The following is a 15,520-nucleotide window of genomic DNA, read 5'->3' as shown; positions in this document are numbered from 1 at the left end:
CCTACACGGGATAGTCGAAGGTATTGGTTCCATGGTTGACTGCATATCACAGCTTAAAAATGAATACAAAATTCAAAGAAGAGCAAGAAATACTCGTACCAGTCACAGCTTTGCAACAGTTTTCACAAAAACCCTTCCTTATAAAACAAGGCTGTTGAGTCTCACAAAACAATATGCACAGATCAGCAACAGCAAAGTTAAATGAACAGTGAAAAAAACACTGCTGATGAGGCATGAGGGCATTAGAGGATGGCATTGAAATACTGAATAAAAAATTGACCAGTAGGAGTTACTAACACAGATAGAGCACTACAATGACAAATTGCAAGTTCACTTTTTTTTTTCCTGCAACAACAATGCGTTTTACATAATTCCTGATAGTTTTTTGGAAAACTGCTATATGGATATTCATTTTCCTGTACAATATCTACACATATTGGGCCCTGGATTAAGACTTGGTCCATTACACTGTCCATCACTGAGGCTACCTCGCGAGGGCGCCCTCCGACTGGCTGTAGTACTTGTTGAAATCAAGGCGGAGGAGGAGCTGGGTGAGATGAGGGCTGGCGTGGTGGTTGCGCACGCCCGAGAGAATGGTGAAGAGCAGGGAGGACTGGCGGTTGAAGTCCTACAAGACAGCCAGAGGATTCACAGAAAAGTGGAATAAACAAAACATTACTGGCCAGTCCCTCTGTCTCTAATCTACCTTCCCAAAAAAGCTGAATCAATTAACCTCCTGCCTAGGGTCCTTACAGTCATTATACAAATGACGCACAGGTCTGAGCGCATCAGTCGGAATTGTGTGCATAAGGTAACTATGGAATGCTTAACCCACGAGGCGAAGCCGAGTGGGTTTAGGCTAAATTCCATAGTTACCACATACACACTATATTCCGACTGACGCACAAAAAGACATGTGCATCATCTGTTTTATAGAATGGGTAATTTTCTTGCCAAAAAAACATTTTTCTATCATGTTACCCGATGACAAATTTACAGGATGCATTTCCTTTTGGCTTGCCATAGACGAGAGCCCGAAAACCATACATCAGTTTTTACTGGACGCATGGATGGTTTCTCTTCAGAACCATGCATCAGTACCATGCATCAATAAAAACTGATGCATGGTTGTTTTAGCCAATAGGCGTCTCGTACTGAGTGCGCGAACGCTTGCTTAATGCGCGAACCTTTGTTACAAGTGCGCGATAACATGTTTACCACTGTGACTCAGCGTGCGGCCAGTATAAATAAACACATAGCTCTCGACCGATGAGATTGCAGGATTCTCGCTACCCATTCTATAAATCTCATTAACAGGCTGCCAATGCATGGCAACACAATAATAACACTTCTGTCTTCACTGTAATTGACTTGATTGAAAAGTTTTTTGTGGAAACGGTCGATTGGGAAAGAGGTTCCTGCCCCTGCTAACTTGCAAGGTAACTAAAAACAAAAACAAAAAAAAATATATAAACAGTATTTTTGAGAACTTGTTTATGAGGTATGCCATGTGAACACACTTTCACTATTCACCTACATGCCAAAGTCACGAAGAACAAATTGGTAGAACTTCTCAACCAAGGATGTATGCTCTGGACAGGGATTTGAACCCTGAAGCTCATATTGTGAAAAGTGTAAAGTCTTTTTTCACAATAGCTGTGTTTTGGTAAAGGAGTCTATTTCTTCCTTTCTACAATTACTAAATTGCTAAAAAAAAAAAATTGGCCTTAAAGTATTTAATTTGTTCTTTTTTAATGTAGAAGTTATTACCTCTGCCAGGGGAGGAGGTTATGTTTTCGTTACCGTTGGTTTGTCCGTGTGCAAAATAACTCAAAATGTAGTTAATGGATCTAGATGAAACTTACAGGAAAGGTTGAGAATGACACAAGTAACAAATGATTAAATTTTGGTAGTGATCCGATAATTTTTTGGGAATTTATGAAGGATTTTTGATATTTTGACAGGTAAGGTCGATGAAATTGGGAGTTCAAGCTGCGCATTTTTAAGGTTTTCGCGTGCTCTAGTTTCTGCTAGGGTGAGGCGCGCCGCGCAGCTGAGGGTTTATGACGTAACAAAGGCTTCTATATTGGGAAATCGGGCGATTTTCAGCACATATACCTACGGGTGGAAATCACTTTTCATGATCTCTATGAAAGAGCCCAAAGAACTTTCCCCCAGTGGTGGAGAGGAGAAAAATCTCTTTGTGAAGAGCAAGATCATCAGTGGAAGGTAGATGCTTGGCGGAGGTCTGCTCTCTCAGAGTGCTTTTCTAGTTAAACTAGGTTGGAAGCCAGTGTTCAGAATGTTCTGTACACTTCTAACTGTATTATGTGATAATTGTTTTTTTTTTGTTGTTGTCACAATCAGGGGTTTTATTGACATACACCTTTTTGCCTTGCCATATTTACAGGAACTGGAACCTTATCTTAGGGTGCGTTCGAGCACTCTCCGAAAGCGAACTGTACCGTACCGTACCCGCGCCAGAGGAGCATTCGAACGCTCCTAAAGTGTACCGTACCGTACTGTACCGAGCCAAAAGTGGACCACTTCCCGATGTGCTCCAAAAGCGTACCAAAGCGTACCAAAAGTTTGTTGTAAAGCATGCGCGTATCAAGCGCATACGTCACAATGCAAAAACGTCATTCTCTCTGTTCGGGACAGCTGTAAGTAGTTCAAGCAAGAGGTGAATGAAATTCTTGCTGTAAACAAGCGTGACCTTATCTAAAAATAACTCGTGAGGTACGCTTTCTCCACAGAGCGCTCAAACGCACCAAAATTGGCATGGTACGGTACGGTACGCTTTAGTTCAGTTCGCTTTGGTTCGCTTTAGAGCGCTCAAACGCACCCTTATTTGTCAGATACACCCTTGTGTCAAATTAATTGATAGCAAGGGCCAGACTTTTCAGTGTATTTGCACACACCTGTACATCCTGCTGACCCCCAAAAACAAAAATCACATCAAAAAATAACAATCAATACTGTTCACACTTGGCCCTTTTACCAAAACACAGTCAAGAGAGTTACATACTCCGTGACTTATGACAATCCTAGCACACATCAGTGAATGACCTGTCCACCAACCTTAGCCAATTTGTCCATCTGCGTGAGCTCAAGCTGTGTCACCGTCGACGTCTGCATCATGAGCAGTGAGAAGGAGTAGCAGGTCTCCAGGATCTCAGTCAGACAACGATGGACCTGGAGAAACAGATTTTGAGGAGTGATGCATTATCATCATCATCATCATCATAATCACTATCATCACCATCATCATCATCATAATCACTATCATCATCATCATCATCATCATAATCACTATCATCATCATCATCATCATCATAATCACTATCATCACCATCATCATCATCATAATCACTATCATCATAATCACTATCACTATCATCATCATCATCATAATCACCATTATCACCATCATCATCATCATTCGATTCTATTATATTATATTATTATCATTATCATTATCATTGTCATCATCATTATTATCATCATCATTCGATCCAATTACATTATATTATTATCATTATCATTATCAATGTCATCATCATTATTATCATTATCATTATCATTGTCATCATCATTATTATCATCATCATTGTTATTATCATTTTTTTTATCATTATCATTTCTATTATCAACATTATTCATTTGGCATTTCAACATAAAATACATTGCATTGCATTGCACAAGATCACAATGGTCCTGAAAACTGTCCAGTTCTTGCCAGTGTGTTGCACATAACAAGCACGTTGAATCTGGCTGCTTAAACATCATAGCTTTAACTCTGGAGGACACATTTGAGGAATACTTTTATGTTCATTGAAGGAATTGTCTAGGTCTATAGTTTGGAAAACTTAGCCTCCAAAACCATCCGGAGCTTAATACCAAGGACATTCTTTGCTAATTACTCTGAAGCTTGGCATGCCTGCAGTAATCTCAAACTTCATACATCTAACTGTTTGTACTTAAACCACAGCATGGCTTCAAACTTCACTAGCTATCATAGTGACTCTAAAAACATGAATACATCATGCATTCTCTCCACGTGAAAACAGCTTTACTCTGACAAACAAAAGCACATCGTTTAATACATAAGACAAACACATGAAGAAACCATAAACCAAAGGGAGTCTGTCAGTTACTGGAAATACAGAAGAATTTAATGGCACTAGGGCAGTTCCAAACAACAAGGCTCGACACTGACTTTTTCTTTTGGTGGCCCGACAATGAAATCTGGTGGCCCAGGTGGCCCAAGGCCAGCTGGGCCACTGGGTCATTGCTAATGTCGAGCCTTGCATACACAGCTAATGAATCTTGCAGGAAGGTCACATGTTTCACCAAAAACACACTTGTACATCACTGTTGGACAAGTATACAACCGATCCAGTAAAACAGTAATATAATAATACTAATAATACTAATACTAATACTAATAAAAAAAAAAAAATAACAAAATAATAATAACAAAATAATAATAATAATAATAATCCTTGATCCTTGATGAGATAATCCCTGAAGCAGCTCTTTCCAAGCTAAACTGGGATGAGAAATGCTGTGACAATACCTGATGGTGCAGTCAATACTTAAAGGAGAAGTCCGGACAATTTTGAAAAAATTTAACCAAAATCTACATAAATACAGGACCATAATGACTAAGTTTCATTGAAAAAGACCCTCCCAACTCGCCACAATCGATTTTTTAGCATCACTAATTTTGAATCGTAACCGTTCGATTTCTGTACGCCGGCGAGAAAGATCACGTGACAGCGTGACGTATCAGCCCCACATTGCTTTTTGCTTGGAGCGTCAGCTGGCTCGGGGAGCCCTGCTTGAGCAACGGCGATACGGGCCAAGCAAGCGGTTGTAGCGTACCGCTCAACAGTCTCTGACCACACAGCGGATGCACGCGGCATGATCTATTGCTTCACTTAAAAAATGCCGATGTGTCAAGTGTTAGGGTGTTGTCAATACTTCAACTTTACTAGTAAGTCTTCAAATTGAAGAAATATTTCGATTTTAAATTGATATTTATCCACGATACTACCTTATCATGATCCTGAATGCTACAACACGCAGCCCCATTACGCTGTGTGTATTGGGCTGCTGGTCGTAGTTACCGGCGCAGCGGCGGTACTATGATGAAGCTGGCGCTGGCGTTTCTTCCGCGGTTCAAGTTACATGTATACTGTCGTATTTTACCACCGTCAGACACACTTTTCAACAGTCTCGGACAACAAGAGAGGCAATAATTCTGACATTGACAGACTGATTTCAGATTGTTCACACTCAGAAGTCGAAAAAATGATCACGGATTGTGACAGCACTTGGCAGCAGCAGACGTAAATGTATGCCTGAACAGCCCGACAACAGCTAATGCATTGTAAGTGATGGGGTGGACACTAATAAGTACGGCAGTATTATAATACATACATATTTCAATTTAAACGAAAATGTTATAGCATTGCGACTATTTTACCTTAATCTTTGAAGATTTTATATAGATATATAACGAAGATTATTTGAATAAAGGAATACAGCATTTGGCAACAGCACTCCTAAATCGGTGTACGGTCTCCTGCAGTAGCGCCGACAAGGCACACCTATGCAGGCATGCAGATACCGCCCGCAGTCAGCAGTGCAATGGGAGATCGATGCGTAGCTGGGCTTCGCTCGCGGTGCTCTCAGCTGAGGAAACTGCGCCTGATACGTCATGCGCAATGCATCCTGGGACAGATAGTACGAAGGGCTGCTCGCGACGGATTCGAACATGAAGAATTACCTTATTTAAAAAAAAAATCATAGTAAATGTATCTGATGGTCTTTTCTCGTCGGGAAAAGGGTAATAGGTTCATGAAATATTGTTCTTTACAAACGGAACGGCTGATAATCGTCCGGACTTCCCCTTTAATAGCATATTTACAATAAAAATAGTGATGTGCACACTAAAAACTCTGTAAGATTTACAGCAACATGGAACCCACAGGAGGTTTCAGCCCTCTGATGATTATATTAAAAATAATGATAATGATAACAATAAGAACAATAATAACATCAATAACAATAATGACAACGACAATGATGTGTAAAGTTAAACGGTGCCACTATGAAAGAAATTGGCTTAGTTGGTAGCGCGTCTGCCTCACGATCCTAAGGACCCGGGTTCGAACCAGAGTCTGGACTGAGCAATGTTGTGTGTAGTCATACCGTCCTCTCTAGCAAGAGGCTAAACACTCTGTCCCTTGGATAGGACATAAAATGGAGGTCCCGAGTATGAGAGAGTCACAACTCATGCACGTAAAAGATCCCGCTTCATTCATTCATCTCAAAAGAGCAGGGTGTTTATCCCGGTGAAGTGGTCCCACCGCACATCCAACTGGACCCCATGGAAGACCAGCTTGGTGTAGCTGAATATGGGCTATTCAGCCATCTTCTCAGATGGAAATGAACACACAAACAAACAAACAAACACGTGTTTGCAAATATTTCATGCACAGAAATTGAAAGAAATGAAGAAAGAAAAAAACAAAACAGATGTGCTACTACTGGACTTAATTCAATAGGACTTACTGGCTTGCTGAGCAAGAAACACTGGGCCATTAGTGATACCAGGAACTGGTCATGGGCAAGGCGGACAGCTTCAAAGTCCCGTGTGGATTCTATCTTCTGTAGCAGCTGGATGAAGTGGGTTTCCAGGACATCAACCTGTCAAGGAGAAAATGAGACAAAGGTGAGCAAACATAAAGCACTACAGAATGTTCCATATAATCCCTACAAATGTTGTTTCCCAATTTTTTTTCAAACCCTTTGTGTAGAAACAAGCATGACAAAAAAAAGCTTTTATCATGGCAAGAAAAAAAAAAGTTTTTATTATGGCCAAATAATCATGATGGCGATTGCACAGTGGAGAATTGCACTGATGCATGAATAGTCAGTTTGTTCTTGAACTTTCCTCATATCTATTGTCTTCATTAAAATCCTCGAGGACAAATTAGTTCTTTGGTTGTTTATTTAAACTACTTCACAACAGAACCCTATAAAGAGCATCGAATTTGGGAAAGATCCAGTTAGAGACCTCTCCTTGCCATTTTACTGCAAGAAAGACTGCAAAAGAAAGCTTTTCTCAAATCATCCCTCATACAATTACACACATCACCGAGCATGCATTATTCTTTTAAGCATTAGAATACCAATGTGATGATGACACAATCTTTTGTCATAGCTTGGGTTGGAACCAGGTATGAGTATAAACACTTGGGCCAGGTAAGGTTGTTTGAAACCAGTTTCCATGGCAAAGAATGGGTGTGATACCACATTTTGGTACTCTATAGTATATTGATATTGCTTTGACTGTACCATCATATCATCTACACATAATCCCAAAACAACACTGTTTTCAATTTTAATAGTAAAAACAATAGAAACCATCTCACAGCCAAGAGTCTTACCTGAAGGTAGTATTGGAGGTTGTCAATGAGGAATGCCATGTGGGATCGCAGGCGCCACTGGGCTGCGTCCCAGCGATGGGAGCGCAGGTGCTTGTACTGCATCTGCACGGCCCAGCACTGCTGCAGGTCAAGTTGAACTCGCTTCACGTGGAGTAGGAAGCAGAACAGCATGTTGTACCTGGAACAGTGATAATGGCATGATCAATGTGAACCAAGACCATGTACACTCTGCATTCACAGTAATTTGCACACTTTAACCTAGTCACAGTGCAGCATCCTAGCTGATTCAAGCCAAATGCAAATGCAGACTCCAAATGCAAGCTGTATCATAAAGTTAAACAATGTAATTCTGTAAAAGTGGTTATTTTCGTGCGACTAATTTTTCGCGCTTGGCCGGGTAAGAGGAGTTTCGCGTGTTTTTATTTCCGCAGAATCAAGACACCAAGTACAGGTACATATGGCAAGCAAAAACATTCGCGCGCTTTTATTTTCGCGCTAGTGTCTGGTTGTGCAAAATGCGCGAAAATTTCAACACCGCGAAAATTTCCACTTTTACAGTTGTCCTTCAGTTTGGAAGAGAAGGTCAAACACCAACGGTAATCCCAGTGACGAGTCTCAGTCAGAACAAAACACAAGGAATAAGGTAGGAAACGTGAACTTGAAGGTCATGAACAAGCAATTATCATCATAATTACATGTTCTAATTGTTCTGAGATATTCATATGCAGGTACAGGGGGCGTAGGGAGCATCTTTTATGTCTTTGAACGACTGTGATTAAATTGAAATTGAAATCATCAAAGGAAAATCTGACACGTTCTTAGCGCTTTGTGCGTTGCCTTTCCATTTACAGGGTGACTGCAACTAGGTTGTAGCACGATAAGTTGTGAATGTTGTCAAAAGCTGCAAGAAACAAGGTGTTCTAATTTAGAAATCTTTGAGCAAGTGCAACTACATGAAGATTGAAACTATCAAGGAGACATCCAACACATTCTTGGTGCTTTTCTTGTTGCTTCTCCATATTATACAAGGTGGCTGCAAATGGCGTGATAAGTTGTGAGTATTACCAAAAGCTGTCAGAAACAGGGTGTTCTGATTTACAAGTCTTTGTAACTGAATGGAGATTTTAAAACTATTGAGGAAACATCTGACACATTCTCAGCACTTTGCTCGTTGCCTTTCCATTTACAAGGTGGTTGCAAATAGCGTGGTAAGTTGTGAGCATTGCCAAAAGCTGTAAGAAACAGGGTGTTCTGATTTACATGTCTTTGAACAAGTGCAACTGAATGGATATTGAAACTATTGAGGAAACATCCGACACATTCTTAGCACTTTGGTCGTTGCCTCTCCATTTACAAGGTGGCTGCAACTAGCGTGATAAGTTGTGAATGTTGTTACAAGATGCAGGAAACATGGTGCTCTGATTTAGAACTACAAATGATAGTGAGAGAGATGCAAACCTTTCCAGCACACTCTGAGTGAAGAGGATGTGTAGAGGCCACTGAACGGCATAGGTCATTCCAAGGCACGACCAGCCACTCTGCTTGCTGTCATCGGTATCTAGAACAAATAAGACAAGTAAAATACAAACCCCTGTTACACACATGGACCTTGGAAATAACTCTTCTTGCAAAAACAAACAAACAAACAAACAAACAAACAAACAAACAAACAAACAAACAAACAAAATGAACTTAAAAAAATCACAAAACTAGATATATCGCTACGGCGACTGATATGCCTCCGCCATAATGCATGGTTCTCCTAATAGGTCTATAGTACAATGTCTTGACAATGTGTGATGACAGTTTCAAACAATTGGCAAAATATTAAAATGACAGGTTCGACACAAATGTGCTGAATGTTCACTTTCCTAGAACTAGGTTCAATTGGATGAATGATTAAAATGTCAGAGTGCAGGTATTTGGGGAACTGATGATTTTTACTTGACTTTTGACCCTTTTATAAGTTTATGCATTGAGTAATTTTTCAAGGTATTGAGAAAAAGTATAATTTCAGTATCAAATGGGAAAATAGCATTATCTACACCTGGCCTTTGACCTTTGACCTCACAGTTCCAAAGGGAATCACTGTTAGGTTGAACATGCATAAATATGTAAGTTTCATGAGTTACTTTTGAGATATGGAGGAAAAAGTGCAATTCAGCACTTTCACTTGACCTTTGACCTTTTACCTTTTGGCAAGAAACTTCCCACAGAATATATATTGGGTAATACACCTATACATCAAGTTAAAAAAAACAAACCTTCATTCATTGCATAAATATAAGGAAAGTAGTGATATTTTGAGGAGTTGACCTTGAACTTTGACCCCCCTGACCTTTGACCCATGACCCCCAACTTCCCTAGATAATCACTGCCCATCATAGGCCTGCAGACGATGGCCAAAAAGTGGCTTAAAAAAGGCTCAAGTGGCAACTATCGTATAACAAGCAAATTTTAACTTTTTTAAAAAGTACACATCCTGACAATATCCCACCTGAAATTTACCCAAAAAAATCTAATCGGAACATGTTCAAATGACGTCATCAAAATGGCCTCTTAAGAACTGCAATTTTGCCAGAGTAATTGTCATTTCGACATCTCTAATAATAAAAATGGAATATTTCGGAAAGGAAGTAATTCTAGCTACAGTAATGCTATTTCTCATGTACCTCAGGTCATCAGCCATCAATTATGCTCATTTTCAGTTGAGCTGATGAGTTGTACGCATACCAATGGCGTTTCTATAGCAACCTTACACTGACGTAGTAGAAATAAACAAAAAAAATCATAATAATTTTCATAATTTTCATTTAATTTGTTGAAATATAATAAGAATGCCTAAATATATGTTTTTTGATGTGTCTTGTTGGTTTCAGCGAAGTGCCGAAACAATTTCCGTCTTAATCATGTGTTAATATGGGGGAAATATAGTCATTGCCATGGTAACGCTTTCATGAAAAAAACCCCTAAATGATAAAATGTAATTCTTTCTACGCAAATAGTTATAAATTAAGCCTAATAACTTTCAAATAAGTAGGTGCCCAGTAAACGTATCCAGTCACTAGATGACTCAACTCATTGTAAGGCTAACTATGGTCACCAAAATTGTTTCCATGGCAACGAGAAAGAGCTTCGGAAACAGGTTTACGCAATGGAATGAGAGTGCAATTTCAACATATCTGTCAAGTGTCATTTTGCTTGTGTATTCTGTTTATCAAAATATATTAATATGGATGTCACATTTGAGGTAAAGAACTATGTGACAATCTGTATTAATTACATTGCATTTCTTGGAAACAATCGTGCCCTTGCTATAAGGCACGACAGCATGTACGTTTGAAACATATTATATATTTGCGTCATAGGATAATATATGTTTTCTATATTGCCAAGAGGATAAAGGGCATTTTGGGGGCACACGGCACCGCGTCGCCCTTCAATAAGCACCCTCTTTATCATGTAGATCTTGTAAGGTAAATCTTCTTCTATCATTTTGATGACTTTTCATTGATGTAAGAGTATATTTGCTGCATTGCCGGACCTACTTTTAAAACCATTCACGTTAGAACAACTGTATTTGCGTTGCTAATATCCGTATTTTGTAATAAAGGCCGTTAGCGTAGGTGTAAATTTAGACACCTCCCCAAAGCTTACCTTTGAAAGTTCACCTTTTTGACAATGTAGTTATTGTAGAGCAATGCTTCCTCTAGTAATTGGTTGCAGTTTTGGATACAAAAGTGCCTTTGCTATACGGCACGATGGAATTTCGAAAATATGTACGTTTGGAACATATATATATCTGCGTTATGTGATATTACAATGTTTTCTATATTGCGGTGAGGGTGGAGTATTTTTGGCACATCCCACAGGGTTGCCGTTTAATGCGCACCCTCTTCACTGTGATAGATTTTGTAAAGTTAAGTCTCTTCTATCATTTCCATTGCTTCCCGTCGATGAAAATTGTATTTGCTGTATTGCCGGGACTACTTTTACAACCATTCACGCTAGAACAACGGTATTTGCGTTGCTAATATATGTGTTCTGTAACAAGAGGGCGTAAGCTTAGGTGTGAATTTAGACACTTCCCAAGGGAATAATTTTAAATGTTCACCCTTTTGACAATATATTTATTGTAGAGCAATGTCTCCTCTATTAATAAGTTGTATTTCTTGGACACAAAAGTGCCTTTGCTGTACGGCACGATGGCATATTGAAGACATACGCGTTTGGAACATATATAACATATTCGCATTATATGATTTTATATGTCTTATATATTGCCGTGAGGGTGGAATATTTTTTGGCACATACCACAGGGTTGCCATTTAATGTGCACCCTCTTCACTACATAGATCTTTGAAAGTTAAACCTCTTCTATCATTTCCATGACTTTTCATTGTTAAAAAGTGTATTTGCTATATTGCCGGAAGTGCTTTTAAAACCATCCACGCTATAGAACAACGATGTTTGTGTTGCTAATATCTATATTTTGTCTTAAGGGGGCTTGAGCGTAGATGTATTTTTGGACAATTCCCATGGGATTGTCTTTTAATGTTCACCCTCTTGACGGTATGGATATTGTAGAGCAATGTCTCCTCTATTAACTACAACGTATTTTTGAAAACAAAAGTGCCCTTGATTTACGGCACGATCGAAGTTTGAAAACATGTATGTTTGGAACATAGTGTATTCGCGTTAATGATATTCAATGTTTTCTATATTGCCATGAGGATGGTGCACTTTAGGGGCACATCCCACAGGATTGGCATTTAATGTGCATCCTCCCACTAAATAGATATTTTGAAGCAATGCTTTTCCTATCATTTCCACGACATTTATTGATATAAAAGTGTGTAGCTGTATTGCTGCAACTACTTCTAAAACCATGCATGCACGAAAGAACGTCGGTATTTGCGTTCATAGTATCCGTGTGATGTAATTTCGGGTCTTGAGCGGCGGTGTAATTCTGGAGATTTCCCAAGGGATTGCTTTTGAATGTTCACCCTTTTGACAATGTAGTTAACGTAGAGCATTTTTCTTTTTGTAATTATATTGCATTTCTTACAAACAAAAGGGCAATTGCTCTACAACCGTAACGATCGGGAAAATGTGAAGGCATGGAAAATTGAAACAATTTTGTGCTATATGCTAGTGCATGTTTCTATATTGCCGTGGGGTTAGATGATTTTGAACACATCCCACTCGGTTGCCGTTGAATGTGCACCCCTTTGACTGTATGATGATTGCAAAGCAGTGTCTCTACCATTTAAAAATCATGAAAAGTAAAGTGCCTTTACTTACCACTCGGCAAAACGACTTTACATGCATGTACAAGTGAGTTTGCTTTGGCATAAATGCATGTTTTGTTAATCTGTTTCAGGACCACGACGGTCAGGGCAGGGGTAATCTGGGCACTTCCCAAGGGCTTGACAAAATATATATTGTAAAGCAACGTGTCCTATATCACCTTAATTGCATTTTACGAACATAAAAGCGTATGTGCTACACAGGCGGAAGAGCTTTTCGAAGTATGTAACCATGGAACATTTTTCTCGGTTGTATACTGCATGTTTTTCATCGCCTTTAGGATACATGGAGTTACTTTGAGCACCTCTCCTAAGGTGGTCTTTGCAAGTGAACCCTTTGGACTGCATAGATATTGTAGATCAATGTTGTTATTTTATCTCTACCCCGGCAACTTTTATAGAAAAAAAAATATCTTGATATGGCAGGAATCCAATTCAATACAATTCAATTTAATTTTTATTTCATTTTCAACAAGAACAGATCGAGACATCACTTTCTTTGTAAAAGAAAATGAGATGCGTAAAAGTATGTCAAATGAAAAGAAGTTACAATGATTATAGCACCATACGATAATTACACATAAAACTCAAGTGATAGTCATAAAACTCAAGGAACTACTTTTTTTTTTTTTGAGACATGCACTTTTGGAACGACTGTAATTGCGTCGATATTTGCGTTACAAAGGGTCATGTATAGAGGCGATTAATGTGGGTACTTCCCATATAGTACGCCCCCTTCGAATGATAACCACTTTAACTATGTCAGTGTATCAGTCAAAATTGCAGAGCAATAATATCGTCTGTTGACTCCGTTGAATTTCATTAAATAAAAGTTTCTTTGCTAGAGGACCAAAAGGACTGTGAAGGCATGTACCCATAGAACATAATTATGTATTTGCGTTGGTACATGATTATCGCATGTCTTAGACTGCCTTTGGGTGGGGTAATTTTGGGCGCCCTCCACGTGGTTGCCTTCGTATGTGAACCATTTTTACCCTATAGATATTGTAGAACAAAAATTCTTCTATAACTTCCACTGAATTTTAATGGAAATGAAACTAAAAGGACGTTATGCACAGAGTTTTTTTTCACTTCAAACAGCTGTATTCACGTGTGTATGATTATGTTTTGTACCGAGCCGTGAGGGTATAGGGATGAATTCGGGTACCTCCTTACGAGTCGCGTTGACTGTGCACCACTTTTTAAAGATAATTATACACATTGTAGGAAAATGTCTCTGTCAATGCCAATTCTATTTCATGGAAATAAAAGAGTCTTTGCTAGACGGCCAAACGACTTAAAAATAAAATCTCGTACGCTTAAAACAACGGAAATCGCGTTGGTTGATGCATGTTGTGTAAATGGTCGTGGGGATAATATGATCGTCTGGGGTGACTTTGGGCACTACCTACAGGGTTTCCTTTGACTGTGCCATCTTCAATATCTCAAAACCCTCAAGGATGCAAGAGATGAATCATCAAGATTCCAGCAAACCACCCTCAAAAATAGAGTTCATTCATTACAAAATTAGACAAATTATAGATGTTGACACTTGTTTAATTTCGTACCTTTAAGCTGTCATTATTTGTTGGATAACAAATTCTAATTTTATGATATTATTCATGCTAGTTTACTGAGGCTGTAAAGTTTGTTTTTGGTGAAGAGAAACTGAAATATCATATTTGAACACTCTTGATATGCTCATATCGGGCACTTTGATGCATTAGAATATTCCGTTGGCTCGGAACCCTTTGCATATTATGCAAGAGGCCGAGATTATATACGTGGAAATGTTTGCATCTCACTAACTCACATTTCAACATTTTCGGTGTTCCAGTTTGAAACCTAGAAGCATTGTTTTCATGGAAACACTGTATTTTTATCATTATGGGAGCTAATTTGCATACTATGCAAATGAGGCCCAGACTATAAGTGCATGGAAATAGTTGCATCGCACTAACTGACATCGTAAACATAGATATCAACACTTTCGGTGTTCCAGTCTCAATCCTAGAAGCATTGTTTTCATGGAAACACTATATTTTCATCTTAGGCCTATGGGAGCTAATTTGCATATTATGCAAATGAGGCCCAGACTATGTACATGTCATGGCGAATGTTTGCATCGCACTAACTGACATTATAAACATAGGTTTCAACACTTTCGGTGTTCCAATCTAAAACCTAGAAGTATAGTTTTCATGGAAACACTGTATTTTTATCATAATGGGTGCTAATTTGCATATTATGGAAATTTAGCCACTATGCCCCACTGGATTTCTTGGGACTTTGAGTAAGGTGTTTAGGAGCCCATAACAAGTAGCACTGCAGTGGAATTTCCTACTGCAATTGTATAGTATAGTGGGTGAAACCCTATTTTGACTGGACTAATGTGATCTATGACAAAATGTGTATCCAGTTTCTGTTAACAGTGCTTCATTTCTTTCAGAAGTACAGTATTTGTTGTAGTAGTCCATCGAGTATAATGAGCTTGCTTTGATATCGTACAGAAATCCATGCAAGACCCGTTTCACCGACATTGATTTCAGTGAGATCAGTGTCAATTAGTGTTTTCAGTTTCACTTAGCAAGTCCTCGTGACTGAAACATATAATCAAAAAAGTGAGATAACGAGACTGAAACCAGTGAAGTGAAACTGAAACCAATGAGAAGTTTGGTGAAACACCCTACAGGACTGTAAGAAAGAAACAGCCATGAACTATCAAGGGGGCTGAGGTGGAGGAGGGTCTCA

General features: G+C 38.9%; 1 protein-coding gene across 1 annotated transcript in view; it reads right to left on the bottom strand.

The window, feature by feature from the left end:
• Positions 1–449: 449 nt before the first annotated feature.
• The window catches only part of LOC139743517 (gamma-tubulin complex component 4-like), a 35,768-nt gene continuing 20,697 nt past the window's right edge, over positions 450–15,520 (bottom strand). The window contains exons 10-14 of the mRNA XM_071653996.1: positions 8,919–9,018; positions 7,461–7,638; positions 6,583–6,717; positions 3,082–3,195; positions 450–628 (exon numbers count right to left, since the gene is read on the bottom strand). Coding sequence (XP_071510097.1) covers positions 485–628; positions 3,082–3,195; positions 6,583–6,717; positions 7,461–7,638; positions 8,919–9,018 — 671 coding nt within the window. The 3' untranslated portion in view covers positions 450–484. The remainder of the gene's footprint in view (positions 629–3,081; positions 3,196–6,582; positions 6,718–7,460; positions 7,639–8,918; positions 9,019–15,520) is intronic.

The sequence above is a fragment of the Diadema antillarum genome, unplaced genomic scaffold (assembly GCF_040938485.1).
Source record: "Diadema antillarum isolate AM-2024a unplaced genomic scaffold, OU_Dant_1.0 seq00001091_RagTag, whole genome shotgun sequence".
In the NCBI taxonomy this organism is placed as follows: domain Eukaryota; kingdom Metazoa; phylum Echinodermata; class Echinoidea; order Diadematoida; family Diadematidae; genus Diadema; species Diadema antillarum.
The sequence above is the reverse complement of the archived record's forward strand: the minus strand, read 5'-3'. Positions and strand labels throughout refer to the sequence as shown.